Source organism: Argopecten irradians, chromosome 6, assembly GCF_041381155.1.
Source record: "Argopecten irradians isolate NY chromosome 6, Ai_NY, whole genome shotgun sequence".
Lineage (NCBI taxonomy): Eukaryota > Metazoa > Mollusca > Bivalvia > Pectinida > Pectinidae > Argopecten > Argopecten irradians.
Genome location: NC_091139.1, coordinates 20535314 through 20555929, shown reverse-complemented (window position 1 = coordinate 20555929; position 20616 = coordinate 20535314). Strand labels below are relative to the sequence as shown.

Here is a 20616-nt window from a genome sequence, read left to right as displayed (position 1 = left end):
GATTTTCTGTTGTAGGTGATACGCCATTTTATGCAGACTCATTAGTTGGAACATACGGGAAAATCATGGATCACAGAAACTGTCTCAACTTTCCATCAGAAGTGGAGATGTCTAACGAAGCCAAGAGTCTTATCTGTGCCTTTCTTACTGACAGGTGAGGTTGAAGGAGAAAACATATATAGTCCCACTGACAGGTGAGGTTGAAGGAGAAAACATATATAGTCCCACTGACAGGTGAGGTTGAAGGAGAAAACATATATAGTCCCACTGACAGGTGAGGTTGAAGGAGAAAACATTTATAGTCCCACTGACAGGTGAGGTTGAAGGAGAAAACATATATAGTCCCACTGACAGGTGAGGTTGAAGGAGAAAACATATATAGTCCCACTGACAGGTGAGGTTGAAGGAGAAAACATATATAGTCCCACTGACAGGTGAGGTTGAAGGAGAAAACATATATAGTCCCACTGACAGGTGAGGTTGAAGGAGAAAACATATATAGTCCCACTGACAGGTGAGGTCGAAGGAGAAAACATTTATAGTCCCACTGACAGGTTAGGTTGAAGGAGAAAACATATATAGTCGCTGTTCCTGGTCACTTAGATAGTGATGCTTCATACTCAATCTTATACTTATATACATACGATCTCAACATAAGATCTGGTCATAATACAGAAAAATATAACTGTTGATCAAAACCTACAAACACCTTGACAGTGTCATGGCACACAAGAGTGTTAGGTAAGTTTATAATGGTGCATCAGTTACAGTTATAATTGGTACAGTCATTTCAGTTCACCAATGAATATTAAGATTAGGTCTATTTTGACAATATGTCTCTGTGATCAAGTCAGCATGTTGGACTGACTATCACTTCGCCATTGAAACGTCCATATTTGTGAATTGGTATGTGGCTCAGTGGTGTAAACCACAGGTATGTTTGCCGAGGTGGTTGGGTGCCACAGATCATGAGTTTGAGGCCCAGATAGAATATGTCATAAAAATTGTCTTCCTTCATCGCATGTGTTTCTGAGATATTAACTATTAAGATATCTATTATCAGAAAAAACCCACTTTGTGTATGGATCCATAAGAATTGATATATTCAGTCTATTTATGCCATGCACTCAAATTAAGTCTTTAACTGAAGTTTCCAAAGAACACAAATGACAATGATAAAAAAAACCTGACAGAACCATTACTTTAGATAGAACTTCACTAAAGTTGTTTTTATACCTTGTTGCCTTCCAGAAATGAGAGATTAGGAAGAAATGGGATAGAGGAAATTCAAGCTCACAAATTTTTTACAAATGATCAGTGGTCCTGGGACAACATCAGAGAATGTAAGTTAATCTTTTTGATGGTTGATTGGTTTGACACTTTTAGCTTAAGATTGTAATTCATTGTTTCTTTTACATATGGGGCTTTGTATATTTAATTACAATAGACACCACATATTACTAGATCATTTATTATGAGAACTTGCAGTATGAGAAGATGACAATAAAAAAAATCTGTCTTGGATATGTTATTGTTGGATTAATTTTCTATTACGCAGGTAAATCGATGGTCTTTTCAGTCTTATGTACTTAAAGGATTTGTGCAGTCAAAAATGATAATTTCAGTTTATGCTGGAAATGGCTTTATTAGCAAGTGTAGAAACCTCTACGCGCCGCGCGTGACCGGAATAACCTGTAAACTGTCAATATCGAAGTCAAAACTTCTGACCGCCCGATTATGCATGTTTTCTAGATATCGCTAAAAGCTAGGCAATTCGTTGGGCGGGACTTAATTTTCATTCATCCGAAGCAATATCTTGACGTATTATCAAATAAAAATTTTGGCTGCACAAATCCTTTAAATAAAACATACTTATTTTGGGATTATCAAACTATTGCAAAAAAATATGTTAACACAGTGAAGAATTTGATTATTCATAATAACTGTTCTACGAACGACAGGCAGAAAATACAATTAGTGCATTCATATTTATCTAGCTTAAAATATCAAGCGTAGAAAGTGCAAAAATGTGATCCTGCTAAAATCTGTACGATTATGGTTTAGACGTCCGCGTATTTCATGGTTTTAATCGCTTCTTTCAGATGTGCCACCAGTTGTACCAGAATTAGTCAGTGATGTGGACACGAGTAACTTTGAGGACATAGAGAAAGATGATTCACCAGACGAAACTTTCGCAATTCCAAAAGCTTTTTCTGGGAACCATCTACCATTTATAGGTTTTACTTACAGTAGAAGTTACCAGTAAGTTAGATATTTGATTGAAGTTACAAATAAGTTAAAAGATATTTATGGAAGTTCAGGGTAGGTTTATGTTATATTTTATAGAAGTTAAAAATGTTCAATAAGTCAAAATATTTTCATAGTTTACCTGTAAGTTTAAGATAATTAACAAAATTTATGATTATTCATTGATTATATTCTTGTTCCTAGTCTAAAAAGATTATTTCAGTCTAAATGATAAAGTATTATTTTGATGGCTTTCTACTTTGCAGATTATTACAAGAGGGCATTGGAGGGAAGGCATCGACTAGGGGTGGAGTAAGTATTAACCCACCACCAGCTCATCAGTGGTGCTCTGTTCACATCCCTTTTCATATTAGATAGCAAATAGCCCCACAAGTGAACATGCTTGATATAGACTGAAGAAATGTTTATATTGATATATCTCCGGGAAAAACCCCACTTTTGTAGACTTGTTATTAGATTTTGATTCATTGAAAGAGAAGTAGGAAAATAGAAATTATCAGTCTTACTTAAGACTAATGTTAATAGGCTATTTAAAAGTTGGTACACCTATCCATCAGGGGCTTCTCGTAAATTGGAATAAAACTAAATAGTTCATAAAAAGAAACATTAATAAAGGCTCATATTATTTCTAAATTAGCATTGCTTCCAATAAGGAGTTTTCAATATACCAAACCGATGTGGGTAAAGTATAACTTACTGTTGATTAGTCCCACCTTTTGGTTATTGTGATGTCAAAAAAAATCACTTCAAAATATGACAATCATAATATAAACCAGAAGGTGGGACAAATCAAAGGTATTAAATCGTACTACACTCGCATTGTTTTAGTATCTCAAGACCCCTTTATTGTGTAAATTCAAAATCTTCAATACGTTTGATAATAATTGGTATATTGCTCTAACATTAAGAGTTTATATTGACCTGCTTTTTAGCAATCTACTATGGATGTAAGTATATTATAGGCATCCTCTGTCCTGTATAAACCATACCAAGCCTGGTGTCAGGGCATGTGTAGTGTAATATTTTGTAGATTTGTTTTTGCTTGAAACAACCCAATACCTACAGACTATATTGGAGTTAACATAAAAATTCCTTGATAAGAAACAAAATTTGCATGTTTTGTTTATGTACAGTGATAATTATACTGCATATTTCTGTACACAAAACAAAGATACATGTGTATACAACTTGTCAATCAGTAATGCTTTATATATGCATAAGTGTATATATAACAAGATCAGTCCTGGCATTTCAGCTATTTGCTCATGAACATTTCATTAAAAACATTAAATTTGTAACCTGAAATTGATATTATTCCTTTACACTAATTTGGTTTATAACTGCTTGCAAAGAAAACGTTAGTTTGATGAACATTATGAAGCCTAATGACTGCATTTTGATGGATTGTCTAATTATGTAATCATAATCTGATTATGTGTAACTACCCTGACCCTCTCTCTGTGTGGTTGTGCAACACCCTTAGCCCACTCTCCTTGTAATTCCTGTGTATTTATTCTCATACTTTGTGTAATTAAATTTGTGTGACTTAAACAGGTACATTGTAAATTAAATAAGCAACTTAGATCTGCATAATATAAAAGAAGAAAAAGAAATGGAACTAAATGTGATTGCTCCTTCAACCCTCAAAAAGTTGTAACTTAAAATTTGACATAGATATTGAAGTACTGAAATGTAATGTTAATGGTTCTCAAAGCAAGCTAATGCTTTTGCTGTTATTTTTTGTGTGCTTGTTTTAGATACACAAACTTTGCACATTAGAAAGTGATGGTTCATCAGTCATCATTATGCACTTAGAAGATTCATCAGTTAGATTTCATTATCATCAATCTCCAGGAAATTTCATTAAAAATGGGTACCTACATGTGTTCACTTTATGCTATTGATAAATGAAAATTTTATTGATAGTATCAGCCAGTCTGATATCCAGATAGTTTGACTTGGATGTTTTGGTTCAATTGTAACTTACTTTCTGTTTTCTGAATAAAACCCCCATCCAACCTGCTACATATGGATCGATGCACCCTTTATCCTGTAGATGTGATATATTTAACTACTCTCACGTTGTGTTCCTTTATTATATATAGATGTCAGTTAGAATAGTTAGCACACTTTACTAGATAGCACACTGATTACTGATGCTTTTGTCTTTGATTTGGTCAGAATTTTTAACTCATTTCTAGTAATTAGTTCATGTAATAATGGGTAATGAAGATCATGTTCATTAATTCATCAATGCAGAAAATGCTAAGTCATTTATTAGACTTGCATGAACAATTAGTGAAAGAGAATTGGATTGCTTTTGTTGTTTTGAGTTTACCATGATTTAGTTAAGCATGTTGTGACTGTTTTTGCATGTTGCCTTTTCCCTGTGTTTCAGTCCTCTATGGGGCGTGGCAAGGTAAGTAGATCTAGACTTGTGTTGATATTAACATATCATTTAGACATTGAAATCATTAAGCCCTCAGCTTAGCATCTCAATTTTACTGTAAAGAACTTCCTGGAGTAATTAAATGTGATTATTCAGTTAAAATTGTTAGGTTCCTGATTTCGGCAGTTCTCTCCCCTTTACATTCAAACTGGATGTAAATACTAAGATTTACATATAATAAGTAGAAATTTTCATGGACAGTTTGACAGGCTTTTCATGATTATTTCAAACTGAACCTATAATAACTACAATAATATTACTATAAGATGTATAAAACCAATATTGAATGGTCATTCTATTTAACAGGAAAGTGATGACAAACAGCTGCAAGATCAGGTCCGATCCCTCAGAACATCTAAAGATGAGGTTGAAAAGAAGTTTTCGTAAGTGATGTTCACCCAATTGAGACACATAAACATGAAGATTATAACAAATTTAAAATTGGTTCATTAATTTTTCTTAATAATTTCTTTTCTCGTTATCCTGAATTTCCTCAGTTTTATTCCTATGTTAATTGTAACAAAACCAACATTGATTATTTCATATACTGCCTAAAATACAATAATACAATTGTACATAAAATAAACATACATGTATAAAAATCATTCTATATGTATTTCCTACAGGATGCTGAAGCTTGATTTGGATAGAATTTCATCTGAAGAGTCACGGTTACGACGTGAGTGCAGTGAATTTGAAAAAAGAATGGCTCTGTTGAAGCATGATCAGAAAGAGGTAAGGCACCGCTCAGTAGGTAAAAAAAGGTGTTAGGAGTGGAGTAAATTAATCTGGGAAATCTGTGCACCTTAACTACCAAGCAATAGAGCGTTGAATTTTGATAAATTGATGCGCTTAAATATGAGTGTACAAATGTACAAATTAGGTATAAAGAACAAACCCATTGCATCAGAACAAATTGTATTGCTTAAAATGATCTATCACAATTTGATGATGAACAGTAAGTCTAATATAATCTTTCACCTCCTTTGGGATGAGACAGGAGAATCTCAACCCGAGGGCAAGATAGTTGTCAAACAAGAGGCTGTGTCACCACAAAGAGGGTGAATGATTCTTTTTCTCTTACCCTGTGTGAGCACATGCAAAGATCTGGTGTAGCTTGTCTTTACGCTAGGGTGAGATAGAAAAATCTCACACCGGTAAAACTGTGGATATCCTGTCTGAGGTTAATAGAATATACTGTCTATGCATTTTATCTTTGTCAATGAACCAAAAAATATTATATCATTATGAGACTTTGCTTTTAAGGTTTACTAAGATTAAATTTAGAGGAATTGGACTGTATTGAACAACAAATTAATGTGAGAATACAGTATTAAAGTAAAGGAATAAAAAATATGAATGATTTGTTAATGAATTTGTTTTGTCTTAAATCAGAGTCAGAGAAAAGCAGATATAGAGGCTGAAAATAGAAGGAAGTTAGAAGTGCTACTGAAGGAGAAAGACCAACTACTTGCTGAAGAAGTAAATTTACGTAAGAGAGAACAGAACAGTAAAAACAACACCAGTGATCGACTTTCATCTCTAGAAAAAACGGTCAGTATATGTGCTAACCTTCACATTGCTTTGATATATTCATACTTTCATTTTCACAAGCTTGAAGAATTATAGAATTTCATTTTACTTGCAGATCTTTAATTCTTAAAAAATAAATATGTATTGTGAAATATTTTCAAAAGAAAATGCAGCTGCACCTCATCATCTTAAATGTTTAATTTGATGTCCTTATTAATTTGCATTTGAGATATTTTTTTGATTCCACTCAACTCTGAATTCAAACTTAAGTTGGATTATTAATAGTATACCAAGTTCAAGATAATATTCTATTGGCAGCTTTACTGCTAAGATAGTGATTTAGTGATGATTAAACATTTATCAAATTTTTAAGTTTAGATACAGACTTTAACTTTAACTACCGATTTTAACTTTTGAAATTTATGTTTCTGTATTTCAATACCAACAGATTGCAGACCTGAATGAAAGATTAAAATTGGAATCTGATAATGCAGCTAAATTCAAGAAAAATTGCTCAGAACTACAACAGGTATGTTTTCTATGTATAAACAGAAAAATAAATATATACTGAAAGACAGGCAGGTAATCGTATAGATCTCTGAAACAGAAATTAGGTCCAATAGTTTGACCCTAGGGAAAGTGTAAAAAAAATCCTCAAAGAGAAAAAAAATGACAAAAAAAACGAATAACTGTACATTTAACATGTGGTTGTTCTTGTTTGTTTGAATTTCTAAGTTATTTACTTTCCTAATTATTGTAAACTTGCTATTTATATTTCCATGTGCATTTACTCTGTCGGATTTATTTTGTTATACTAAAGGATTTTTTTTTAGCCCACCATCATCAGATGGTGGGCTATTCAAATCGCCTTTCGTCCGTGGTCCGTCGTCCGTCCGTCCGTCCGTCCGTTAACAATTCTTGTTACCGCTATTTCTCAGAAAGTACTAAAGGGATCTTTTTCAAATTTCATATGTAGGTTCTCCTATGGCCCTAGTTGTGCATATTGCATTTTGGGACCGATCGGTCAACAAGATGGCCGACAGGCGGCCATCTTGGATTTTGGTAGTTAAAGTTTGTTACCGCTATTTCTCAAAAAGTACTGAAGGGATCTTTCTTAAATTTCATATGCAGGTTCTCCTAGGACCCTAGTTGTGCATATTGCATTTTGGGACCGATCGGTCAACAAGATGGCCGACAGGCGGCCATCTTGGATTTTGATAGTTAAAGTTTGTTACCGCTATTTCTCAGAAAGTACTGAAGGGATCTTTCTCAAATTTCATATGTAGGTTCCCCTAGGACCCTAGTTGTGCATATTGCATTTTGGGACCGATCGGTCAACAAGATGGCGGACACGCGGCCATCTTGGATTTTGATAATTAAAGTTTGTTACCGCTATTTCTCAGAAAGTACTGAAGGGATCTTTCTCAAATTTCATATGTAGGTTCCCCTAGGGCCCTAGTTGTGCATATTGCATTTTGGGACCGATCGGTCAACAAGATGGCTGCCAGGCGACCATCTTGGATTTTGATAGTTAAAGTTTGTTACTGCTATTTCTCAGAAAGTACTAAAGGGATCTATCTCAAATGTCATATATAGGTTCCCCTAGGGCCCTAGTTGTGCATATTGCATTTTGGGACCGATCGGTGAACAAGATGGCTGCCAGGCGGCCATCTTGTATTTTGATAGTTAAAGTTTGTTACCGCAATTTCTGAGAAAGTACAAAAGGGATCTTTCTCAAATTTCATATGTAGGTTCCCCTAGGGACCTAGTTGTGCATATTGTGTTTTGATACTGATTTGTCAACAAGACAGACGGCCATCTTGGATTTTGGTAGTGGAAGTTTGTTACCACTATTTCTCAGAAAGTATTGAAGGGATCTCAAGCAAATTCCATACATAGGTTCCCCTAGGGCCCTAGTTATGCATATTGCGTTTTGGGACCAATCAGTCAACAAGATGGCCGTCTGGCAGCCATCTTGGATTTTGATAGTTAAAGTTTGTTATTGCTATTTCTAAAAAAAGTACTGAAAGGATGTCTCTCAAATTTTATATGTAGGTTCCCTTAGGGCCTTAGTTTTGCATATTGCATTTTGTAACTGATAGGTCAACAAGATGGCTGCACGGCCGCCATCTTGGATTTCATTGTTGAAGTTTGTTACCACTATTTCTTAGAAAGTACTGCAGCGATCTGTCTCAAATTTTATGTGTAGTCGTGTTTGAAAAAGTTTGAAAAGCAGGGAAAAGATCCCTCTTTCCATTGTCAGACATAGATCATTCTTTGGTGGGCGCCAAGATCCCTCTGGGATCTCTTGTTTAATTTGATATACATATCTAGAAATTGATGAAGGTGATTTTATTGATATTTCCAAAGCAGTTTTTTTGAAAATAAAATCCTTTCTTCTATAGAAATGTATTATATTTTCAGATGTCTAGAAATCATGTGGCCCTTTGAATTGTGCTTTATATAACGATGATATCTGTTGATATTTGTGGTGTCGTGATGTTTTCTAGCGATATTCAATCCTGGAGACCACCTATACAGACCTAAACACAAAGTACACAGAAGTGGTCAGCATCAGACAGTCATTACAGAAGGAGGTCATTGACTTACAGGCCATTCTGGAACAGGAACGAAACTCACACAGTCAAAACTCTGCTCATACACAGGAACTCAATGGTATGTATACTAGAACAGGAACAAAACTCACACAGTCAAAACTCGGCTCATACACAGGAACTCAATGGTATGTATACTAGAACAGGAACGAAACTCATAGAGTCAAAACTCTGCTCATACACAGAACTCAATGGTTTGTATACTTGAACAGGAACAAAACTCACACAGTCAAAACTCTGCTCATACACAGGAACTCAATGGTATGTATACTAGAACAGGAACAAAACTCACACAGTCAAAACTCGGCTCATACACAGGAACTCAATGGTATGTATACTAGAACAGGAACGAAACTCATAGAGTCAAAACTCTGCTCATACACAGAACTCAATGGTTTGTATACTTGAACAGGAACGAAACTCACACAGTCAAAACTCTGCTCATACACAGGAACTCAATGGTATGTATACTAGAACAGGAATTAAACTCACGCAGTTAAAACTCGGCTCATACACAGGAAGTCAATGGTATGTATACTTGAACAGGAACGAAACTCACACAGTCAAAACTCTGCTCATACACAGGAACTCAATGGTATGTATACTAGAACAGGAATTAAACTCACACAGTCAAAACTCTGCTCATACACAGGACTTAATGGTATGTATACTAGAACAGGAATAAAAGTCACACAGTCAAATCTCGGCTCTAACACAGGAACTCAATGGTATGTATACTAGAACAGGAACAAACTCACACAGTCAAAACTCTGCTCATACACAGGAACTCAATGGTATGTATACTAGAACAGGAACAAAACTCACACAGTCAAAACTCTGCTCATACACTGGAACTCAATGGTATGTATACTTGAACAGGAACAAACTCACACAGTCAAAACTCTGCTCATACACTGGAACTCCATGGTATGTATACTTGAACAGGAACAAACTCACACAGTCAAAACTCTGCTCATACACACCAACTCAATGGTATGTATACTTGAACAGGAACAAAACTCACACAGTCAAAACTCTGCTCATACACAGGAACTCAATGGTATGTATACTAGAACAGGAACAAAACTCACACAGTCAAAACTCTGCTCATACACAGGAACTCAATGGTATGTATACTAGAACAGGAACAAACTCACACAGTCAAAACTCTGCTCATACACAGGAACTCAATGGTATGTATACTAGAACAGGAACAAACTCACACAGTCAAAACTCTGCTCATACACAGAACTCAATGGTATGTATACTTGAACAGGAACGAAACTCACACAGTCAAAACTCTGCTCATACACAGGAACTCAATGGTATGTATACTAGAACAGGAATAAAACTCACACAGTCAAAACTCTGCTCATACACAGGAACTCAATGGTATGTATACTAGAACAGGAACAAACTCACACAGTCAAAACTCTGCTCATACACTGGAACTCAATGGTATGTATACTAGAACAGGAACAAAACTCACACAGTCAAAACTCTGCTCATACACAGGAACTCAATGGTATGTATACTAGAACAGGAACAAAACTCACACAGTCAAAACTCTGCTCATACACAGGAACTCAATGGTATGTATACTAGAACAGGAACAAAACTCATACAGTCAAAACTCTGCTCATACACTGGAACTCAATGGTATGTATACTTGAACAGGAACAAACTCACACAGTCAAAACTCTGCTCATACACACCAACTCAATGGTATGTATACTAGAACAGGAACGAACTCACACGGCAAAACTCGGCTCATACACAGGAAGTCAATGGTATGTATATACTAGAACAGGAACAAAACTCACAGTCAAAACTCTACTTATACACACCAACTCAATGGTATTTAATAATGCCATTTGCATTGTACTTGCCTAATGCTTTGAAGAAACAGGAAGCTATAACAAAATGGATTAGATACTTGATATATGTATAAATATCACTACAAATTTCCTTTAATCAGTGATATTAATGCATTTTGTTTTACAGAGAGAATAGCAAAACTTCAGGAAGAAAAAGAAAGAGGACTGGAAAAAGAACGGAATCTTGGTGATGAAATACAACGCTTAAATGATGCTATTGTCCGTCTAGAAAAGGTAAAACACCTGGAATCTAGAATCTGACCCCTCAGATATTACAAAAATGATCACTGAATAATGGAGGTTTCCTTACGAGATGTCGGCGACATGCAGTTAATTGTACATTCTAGGACTTCCTATGTAGCTGTGCTTTCATATACATAAACTCAATAGATTTCAAGTGGAAAAGAATCAAGTACAATTGTTAAAGCTTTTAAAAAAATTTGAAAAATATCTATTAAATTATTCCACCACTGTTTCATTGAAATAAAAATACTACTTGAAGTATTGATAATAATAGGTATCGATGTGTTTGTTTTTAGGACAAAAAACATATGGAGATTGAATTGGAGGCTAACAGACGGAAATTAGACACGGAGGTAGGCTCACACAAGGACACAGTGGCCAAGTTTAATGCAGACAAGAGGACTCTGCTCATATCATCAGAGACAGCCAACCTAGAGGCTGTGAAAGGTCAGGGTTCACACTCAATCAGGCTTGATTTGTACAAACAGCTCATTCACTTAATGAATATTCATGATTCCATATGGTATAGGAGAACCATAGGAGAACAAAAATAAATTCAGAAACATAAATGTTGAAGGCTTTAAACATCTCATTTGATTCTCAATAGCATGATGCAAGAACTGAAAAGACTATGAACAAATTCTTAGACTCTGTTATAATAGAAAAAGAAACTATTGCAATGTTAGCACATTTAAGAAAAAAAAACTTTGAATGCTTCACACCCTATATTAATTTTCAATCTTCTTTTCTGGTGAATTTTTTTTTAACAATTGAAAATAAAGAAATTAATCTTGTAATAAACTTCAGTGTGATGTGCTTAATATAGTTAAGTTGTGTCTTAACATAAGACCAGAGACCATCATAGACTATATAGAATTATTCCAAGGTGTTCTCCTAGGCTGATGTCATTGATTCAACATTGTTGCAACTGCATGCCAAATCTTTTGTTAGCCAAATCAGATACAAGTGATAATTATTTGGTCATATTTTATGCTGAAGATTTTTTGTGATGAAAATGAGGGACTGAAATAATTTGTGAACTTGATCTTTACAGAGATCCAGAATAAGTATGATCAAGAACACAAGACGCGAATGATGTCAGAAGCACGGTTAATGGATGTAGAGAAGAAAAATTCTGAACTTTCAGTTGATATTTCTCAGTTCAAACAACAGGTGTCTTCGTTGCAACACTCCTTGAGTTGTGAACAAGAAAAGGTAAAGTTTTGATTATTACAAAAAATATATCAAAGAAATCTTTATGATTTTATTAAGAGGCAAAAATAAATGAAATAAACCATGCAAATAGAACTTGAGAGAACAAAAGAAATACATAATTGTAAAATATTGCATATGAAAACCTTAAAAATCTGAATTATTCATGTTTCATCTAAATTTAAAATTTCTTTCAGTCAAGAAACTTATCCTTACAAGTTGAACAAGAGATTCAGCGACGGAACTTAATGCAGGGTGATTTTAAGGTCCAAGCTCAAGATTTGACGAAAGCTAAGAGCTTAGAAAGACATATTCAAAAGGTATTGTTTACTTTAAAAATGTTACAAGAAAGGATTGCATAGACTCAATTTCTTAACAAATCATTATTTGAATCCAAGTAGAGACCATTCCTTTTGTAGAACAGTAGTTAAAAATTTTAAACAAAATACTTTCTAATGATTTTCAAATGAACGTGAATGGGACAAAATTATCTTTTCGAAGACAGGAAAAGATATATGTTCCTGGCTTTATGCCATCAATGCACTCCAACCTTCATTGTACTAACTGTTGTAATTATGGTTAACAGGTAGATCCTCAGTTCTGTTGAACTTAATCTAGAAAGTATGACCCGATGTAATGCTCTCGGTACTTTAATGGTAAAAAAATCAAAATTTTGTTTGTGTTTCAGGAGCTTGATGATGCCAAGGAAGAAAAGCACTATTTGGAGGAAGAGTTACGGAGGCTGAAGGAGTAAGTATTGTTCACTTAGCTTCTGGTATCTTTCTGTTATATACTGTTTACAGTATCAGTATGCTGATTAAATAATTGGTGAAAGTTTACTATAACACAGTAATTTTAGAGACTTATCACAATGTAATGTATCTGCATTTTACCTTGGCAGGGATATGTCTGTAACAGATCTACAAATGAAGGAACTCCAGGACCAACTAGAAGCAGAACAATATTTCTCTGTAAGTGTGCTTATTGCAAGCTATATTTATGCGATCCTAGGCAAATTAGTGTTTGCTTTGAGACTGTTTTTCTGTGACAAATATGATCAATGAGTAATAGAAAATCACAACAGCAAGCTTGATATATATTGAAATTTTATCTTTGATGGTAACTATTTCCCTGTAAGTGTTTGGGAGTAACACAGGATGCTTAGTATATATGTATAGATATCTGCAGCAAACTTATAACGAAGTCATAGGTTTGTTTTGGGGCCATGGCAATGTTAAACAAAATAGATTGAAGTTCAACAATAAAGACCCCTTTTGTTTCTGAAAGAGAAAAATTAAGAGGTTATAGGCAAATTGAGTGTTAATAAGGTCTAAAACTATATTAGTACATGTATTCGTAGATGATGCTATAGGATTTATAGATAATAGTTGTGTATTGTTTACCTATATGCCTATTCATATGGATGAAATAAAAACTTGTACTTTGTTTGTATAGTCGCTGTACAGAACACAGGTGAAGGAACTGAAGGAGGACGTGGAAGAGAAGACTAAACAACACCAGGACGCCATCATGGACCTGAAAAGTGTAGAAAAGGAAAAGTAAGGATTGGAACTTTAATAGCATCAACAGGATTATGACTTGTAATACACAACTCATTGGAATTTTCAAGAATTTATTGAAATCATTCATTACAAAATATATTGCATGATTTTTAGGTGACAAAATAATTGGTTTAATTTTAGCAATTCAAGAATCATTTTAGTAAAATGAGGGAAATTTGATAATGGGATTCATATGTGTGTACCTATTTATTATTCAGTCTGTCCATGTATATTTTCAGGGACTCTATTGCAGTACAGCTGGAGATTTCTCTGTCCAAAGCCGACTCAGAACAACTCGCCAGATCTATTGCAGAAGAACAGCTGTCTGATGTAGAGAAGGAGAAAACTGTTTTAGAGTTAGAAATAAAGGAACTTATGGGTCGCCACAAGAGTGAGAATAGTAAAAAGGAATATCAGTACCAAGTGGTTAGTAGTATTTTTAAGTATTAGTATTTGTTGTACTGTGAATTTGGTATGTCTATTTTGACTTTCACACATTATTTTAAAATTTTTTACTATGAAGTGATGAAGCTATTAGTGTCTGAATCATCTTTAGCCCATGTGTTGTGCATTGTTACTTTGTGTTTCAGCCATGACCAAAATATCAAATTGACAATGTCTGTTTTCAGTATTGATATCAAATTCATATGCACAGTAAGACAAATATGAATGTTTTCTTTGTGCTGTTTCCTTAGCTGGAAGAGTCAAAGCGAGACATTGTAAAACGAAACCAGGAGATGCAAGCGGAGTGTGATGAATTAAATAAACAAGTAAAGAAAAAATCTGAAGGTAAAAATTTAACTTCATTTAACTAGGATGTAATATGACCTCTTGATATTAAATACCTGGTGACCAAGGTCATATCAAGTTACTGATTTCATATGTCATAATTCCAGTTTTGGCCGATCTAAATCACAATGTGAATTAATTGACTTTTTTTATGTCATGACTTATTAATAATATATCATAAAAGTTGATAAGAGAAATAAATAATGAATTTTTTGACGCTAATAACAATCATTGTTTCTCTTTTAATTTCATTTTACACCTTGTTTTTTGGGTTTTGCAGAGATACGTAATTTACAAACTCAGAATGCAGAGGGGGCTGGTAGTGAACTAGAAAAATTAAAAAAGAATTATGAGGAGGAAAAGATAAAGAAGATTCAGGTGAAGAGAATATGTCTTAATAGATTACAAAAGTTTATTTTGTGAAGAAATCAGCTATCATTAAAATAATTTAAAACAAAAAACAAAAAACATCAGTACTACTTTAAAAGATATGTATGTATTAGATGATTTAAGCTGATTTTGCATTATCTACTTTGTGGAAGGAGAATAGTCTCTAAAAATATAACTGATCATCGGATCTAATCCTTATCCATCTTTTCAGTTATGATCATAGAAACATAATGCAGTTCATCCCTCGGATGCTTTCTTGTTCTGATTAATATGTTTGACTTAAGATTACATATCATTTGTAGGCTGTGAATAAGTTAGCCGAGATCATGAATAGGAAAGAGTTTAAGCCCCAGGGTAAGAACAAGAAGAGCACTCCCGACGCAGATATGAAGAAAAAGGAGAGAGAACTACGCAAAGCACAGCAAGAACTCCAGATGGTATGTCGGGCAGTGGATATGTGAACTAAGTAGTCATAGTATCTATTACAACAGGAAAGCAGTTCAATATGATATACAGATTTTCTGTTGTTGATCAGGGGTATTCAATGCATTGATTTTGGTGTTATGATAATGGTGACAAAAGTAATAGAGCTGTTATACAAAGCTTATATCAGGGATATTTCACTGAGTATGGTGTTTATGACTGTTTCAATGCTGAATCATTCCTTTTATCATTATATTGCTTAAGTTTGATTTTCTATTCAACATGAAAACGTATCTGGTCTCGTGCTAGTACATGTGTAAGGTTGTTTTCCTTTAGAAATCCAATTTTCCAGGACATCAAATCCCTTTATGCACTTCTATTTGGATTAACAAAAATTATTAGTATCAATTGATAGAAATTGCTTCAAAATTGTTTTTAGAAGAAATAATGTTAAAATATAAAATGTTGTGAATGTTGAAAACATAACAAAAATTATTTAGTGTTTTTGTGACCCTTTTTAGGAAAGAGAGAAATACAACAAAATGATAGAGAAGTATTCGCGTGATCTGAGCGAGACGCAGGCTGCCTTATACGAGGAAGGACAACAACGATCTAAACTTCAAATGGAACTCGATGCAAAAGACAGTGAAATTGAGTTATTGAGACAAAAGCTTACGTTCCAAAATGTAGACTCTGCTTCAGTGCATAGTGGTAATGGTGATAACGATGGTGATATAAGTATCACAAGTATCTCGTCTCAATTGCCCTCTGACACACTCATGGAGGGATGGCTTGCAGTTCCCAACAAGTCGAACATTAAAAAGTATGGCTGGAAGAAACAATATGTTGTGGTTAGTAGTCGCAAAGTGCTGTTTTACAACTCGGAAAACGACAAACAGAATGCTGACCCTGTATTGGTGCTAGATATCGAGTAAGTATTGTGTATAAATAAAGTTACTGTTGTAAGATTATAATTATATAAATTAAAGATTTAGATGGAATCATTTTGGATCAAAAAGATATTCTGTTGGTGAAAGTTAAAATAATAATCTTACATGCAGACTCTGAATTGTTGCTAAATAAGTACATTATTATGTTCTTTGTTTAAAGGACTTCTAAAATTTTACAAACTTTTCAGATATTTTATTTAATATTTGAATTCAACATCAAACGTGTAAACATTCACAACAACTTTAAGTTGACTATGGGTGCTTACAGCTATAGAACTTCAAGTGAGATATCTTCATTATAATGTTGAAAAGTCAGAAACTATGAAAATCTGTTGTTCCTTCCACAGAAAACTATTCCATGTACGTCCAGTAAGTCAAGGGGATGTATACAGAGCCGATGCCAAAGATATCCCACGGATATTCCAGGTATGTTCAGCTTCTCATAAAATGAGGAACATCTGGGTCTGTAATAATTGAACAGCTTATAACTAAATGATGTGTTATAAAATGATTTGTAAGTATAATAACACTCAACTTTAGTATTTGTCTACTGTGAATAAAAATAAAGTAACAGAAACGCGAAAAATATATGCTAAAAATTTATGTTGTATAGTATTTTATGTAGATTTTGACATGTCTCAGTTCAAATACATTATTTCAGGTTCTGTATGCTACCGAAGGAGAAAATAGACGTCCTGACGAAGTTACGCATGATGCTAACCAGGTACATATTGAATCTAAAAGAATTCACATTCAGATCTTGTTAAACATTCATCTAACAGCAAAGTATGGATATCTTAATAAATCCTATATATCCTATCAGTGTTGGAATGTAGCAACTGTAACTAAGCCTTTATCAGGAACATTTCAAATTCAAGATTCACAGGAGAAGAGGCATTAGCTGTATTATTGAATTACATATTATTTTTATATGCACTTGCAAATAAGAATCAGTTACAATTCTTTTTGGCCCTAAATATAATGCAAAAATCGAGGTCTAAAAGATTAATTTAGGAATTCGATAAAAAAGTAGAGAAAAGAACAAAAATAATAACAAACAAAAATCAATTGATAAAATTTGAGATACAGTTGAGACTGTCTTATGTGACTTTCCAAGGGACCATCACAAAAAAGTCACATAAGACAGGGAGTTAGTTAAGGCAGGTCCAAGTTCATCCGCAACATCACTGTACAAAAATCTGTCTTTAATTGTCTGTAAATTTATTCTTCATTATAAATATATCAATTACCTGATTTTCAAAAAAAATAAATCAAATATAATAATAAAACAAAAATAAAACAAAAAAATGAAAAATTAAATAATTTTTTTAAAATTAGAAATCATTTAGATCTGGTTATAAATTACAAGCAGACATACATTGATGTTTGGTTTTAAACTTTGTTCAAGAAAAAAATTCTATCTGGAGGGGGTGCAATTTTGGGTTAAAAATCTAATTTTTTTTTTTTGTAATTAAAATAAATATTTGTGTGTCATGGTTTTTCAGGCTTGAAAAAGAAAAATACAAAAATCACACTTGTCTGAAAACAACCATTGCAAAATAATTGCAGATGTTGTGTAAATTAAAAAAACATTACTACTGTACAGTAGAGGTAACATTTTAAAACTTGGACTTTATTTTGCTGAATTTTACAAATCTACTGTACACTGCTACCAAATGGCGGCCATTACAGAAGCCCAAGTTGTTTGCATTTGTTTTTACAAGACTTTTTGGTGTTATGAGAAAAATATAGAAAAAACATATAGGGTTTCTAACTTTGGGATGGCAGTTATAATGACTGTTTACTCCTATCAAAGAACGAAATTATGTTTGGTCGTAAATGCCATGTACAAAACAAGAAGAGATCGAGTCACCCATGCCAAGCCATAGGATGATATGGTAGGCAAAATAAAACAATTTATTTAACATGTTCCCTTATTAATTGTCAATGTTTACCATTGATTAGTATGGAGAAATATCTGAATGATATCTAGCCTTTTTAATAGTTTAAGGCAAAATTTTGTGGAAAAAAAAACAATCTTTCATGATCCGTCAAAACTGGTCACACAGTAATGTACTCTTATCGTAGTCAACAGTCAATGTTTAGTTCGATGTTCACACCTCTTTATCTATTATAATTATGGCCTCAGGCGAATGGAAAGTCGCTCAAGACAGACTTTTTATGATGTTTGGGTTGTAAAAACATGGTCGCTTGTCACGTAAGACAGGGAGTCGCTGAAAACAGACCCATTATATAGCAAAATACGTTGGGGGGGGGGGGGGGTCTAAAGTAAGGTCTCATAAGACAGGGAGTCGCTACATACAGGGGGTTGCTCAGGCAGTCTCGACTGTATATATGATTTTCAATTTCTATTTGGCACAGGACCGGTCAGCCATGGTTCAGCACAAAGGACATGAGTTTATACCTTTACATTTTCGTACCCCAACTAATTGTGATGCGTGTAACAAGGCGGTCTGGCATGTACTACATCCACCACAGGCTTTGGAGTGTAAACGTGAGTAGTTAGCATTTCTCTTGGCAGTAGGTATGTTGTTACAAAAATCAGAACTCTCTCAATGGAGGTGTAATACATTGAGATGGTTTTTTCCAGTAGTTAATTACTGAATCAATTTAAACTTTGATCTTATTACTTAGTGTTTAAGAATCAGTTGTTTTCTAAATGCTCGGTTGTTGTGAAGATAAATTTTTGGTATCTATGTTTGAATCTGATGTTTTGCTAATGCTAGTGTAAACCTGTATGTATGTGTTCCAGGCTGCCACATCAAAGTGCACAAAGACCACTACGACAGAAACGAGGAGTTTGTAGGATACTGTAAAGGTAAGAAGTGTAGCTTGATTTAAACTGAAAACTGGATTTGATAATTCAGAGTACAACAACCAATCTAATCATGTTACACTTATAATTCCCCTCCACTAGAATGTTCTACGATCTGCTTCATTACAAAATCTAACAACTCTATGTTCAGGGTCACCTCAGCATGACCCTTGGCCTAGAATCCTAACATCTTGGGACATTTTAGTAGCCTTAATGAGGAGTTAGATCTTATCTTTGGGCGTATCGTAGAGCATTGTAGTGGAGGGGATTTACAAGTCTGATTTTGATAAGATTGCAGTAGAAGAAAATGTAGGCTACTGAATGGTACAGGCAATGTTAAATGCACCAATGGAGATTGAAAGGCCCACTACCTTTCGGGAGCAAAACATAAAGGTTTGTTAAAAACATTTATAACATAAGAAAAGATATACCGATGGCCTAAGATGAGGTTACAACACCAAACATCTGCAAGATTTTCTGCGTAATAACAGTGGAGAGTAATTTTGCTGTTTTGCCGTCTGACGTAGTGATAATCAATTACAGTGCGGTATTTAGGACGACGGCGGGAAACATAAGACGACCCGCGTTATGAAAATAAAAATTTTATTTATTTTAATCAAATTGTTCAGAAGGTGATGATACGTGAAGTATTAACGGTAATTTAATAACTTTTGCCACTCTACAAAATTATTGATCTCGTTATATATTCTCATTTTAAAAATTAAAAGCTGTTCAGAAAGGTAGTGGGCCTTTAAGGGAAAAAAAATATTAAATTTCATAAATTGTTTGCACATCCTTCAATTACAACAGCATTGCATCTGATTACTTTTATTTCAAGTACATGTACTGTATATTAAATGTCATTTACAAAACCTGGTAAAGCTAATACAATTGTTATAAGTTACAACAGTACAATTGTAGTGAATGACCAAGACTCAATTATTTCAATGAAATTTATGCCTGGATTCCATAAGATCATCCTCGAGTCATAAAATGGAATTAGTTTAAAATTTGGTGAGGACAATGTAGTACATATACATGACAATAAGACATCTGTTAATATTTATTTAGAACTGGTGCAATGGAAGAACAATATAGCAAGAAAAAGTTTATACTGTCAGTATTGAATCCAATATTGTTGATTTCAGTAAACTACGACCAGAACATTCAGGCTAAGGAGATGTTGCTACTCGCTGAGACAATAGACAAACAGAAACACTGGGTGACACATCTGAGTAAAAAGATAACTAAGAAAGGAATAGTCAGTTCCGGAAATCTTGGGTAATTAGTTCAAACTTAAATCACTTTCAAGCAGATCTCCGACAGCATTAAGTGAAGTGAAAGTAAAAATAAGCCTTTCCATCCTTACATTCATTTTCATATACGGTTCTATTAAATAAAACTTCATAAACAATTTGGTTTTGCTCTGAAATACTACTCGTTTCTGATTTAACAATGATTTAGGAACT

The 20616-nt window shown here is 33.9% G+C and overlaps 1 protein-coding gene across 3 annotated transcripts in view; it reads left to right on the top strand.

The window, feature by feature from the left end:
• Positions 1–20616, top strand: part of LOC138325289 (rho-associated protein kinase 2-like) — a 49292-nt gene that overhangs the window by 26195 nt on the left and 2481 nt on the right. Inside the window, exons 9-36 of one of the 3 annotated variants that reach the window (XM_069270842.1) lie at positions 16–154; positions 1252–1343; positions 2103–2262; positions 2514–2559; positions 3201–3215; positions 4667–4687; positions 5024–5100; positions 5344–5452; positions 6113–6271; positions 6699–6779; positions 8761–8926; positions 10870–10976; positions 11282–11432; positions 12040–12200; positions 12395–12517; positions 12886–12947; positions 13099–13168; positions 13653–13756; positions 13999–14185; positions 14455–14548; positions 14829–14926; positions 15241–15375; positions 15883–16292; positions 16659–16737; positions 16973–17035; positions 18694–18826; positions 19085–19150; positions 20296–20428. In XM_069270842.1, the coding sequence (XP_069126943.1) occupies positions 16–154; positions 1252–1343; positions 2103–2262; positions 2514–2559; positions 3201–3215; positions 4667–4687; positions 5024–5100; positions 5344–5452; positions 6113–6271; positions 6699–6779; positions 8761–8926; positions 10870–10976; positions 11282–11432; positions 12040–12200; positions 12395–12517; positions 12886–12947; positions 13099–13168; positions 13653–13756; positions 13999–14185; positions 14455–14548; positions 14829–14926; positions 15241–15375; positions 15883–16292; positions 16659–16737; positions 16973–17035; positions 18694–18826; positions 19085–19150; positions 20296–20428 (3241 nt within the window). The remainder of the gene's footprint in view (positions 1–15; positions 155–1251; positions 1344–2102; positions 2263–2513; positions 2560–3200; positions 3216–4666; positions 4688–5023; positions 5101–5343; positions 5453–6112; positions 6272–6698; positions 6780–8760; positions 8927–10869; positions 10977–11281; positions 11433–12039; positions 12201–12394; positions 12518–12885; positions 12948–13098; positions 13169–13652; positions 13757–13998; positions 14186–14454; positions 14549–14828; positions 14927–15240; positions 15376–15882; positions 16293–16658; positions 16738–16972; positions 17036–18693; positions 18827–19084; positions 19151–20295; positions 20429–20616) is intronic. The other 2 variants (XM_069270843.1, XM_069270844.1) reach the window with 2 other exon arrangements.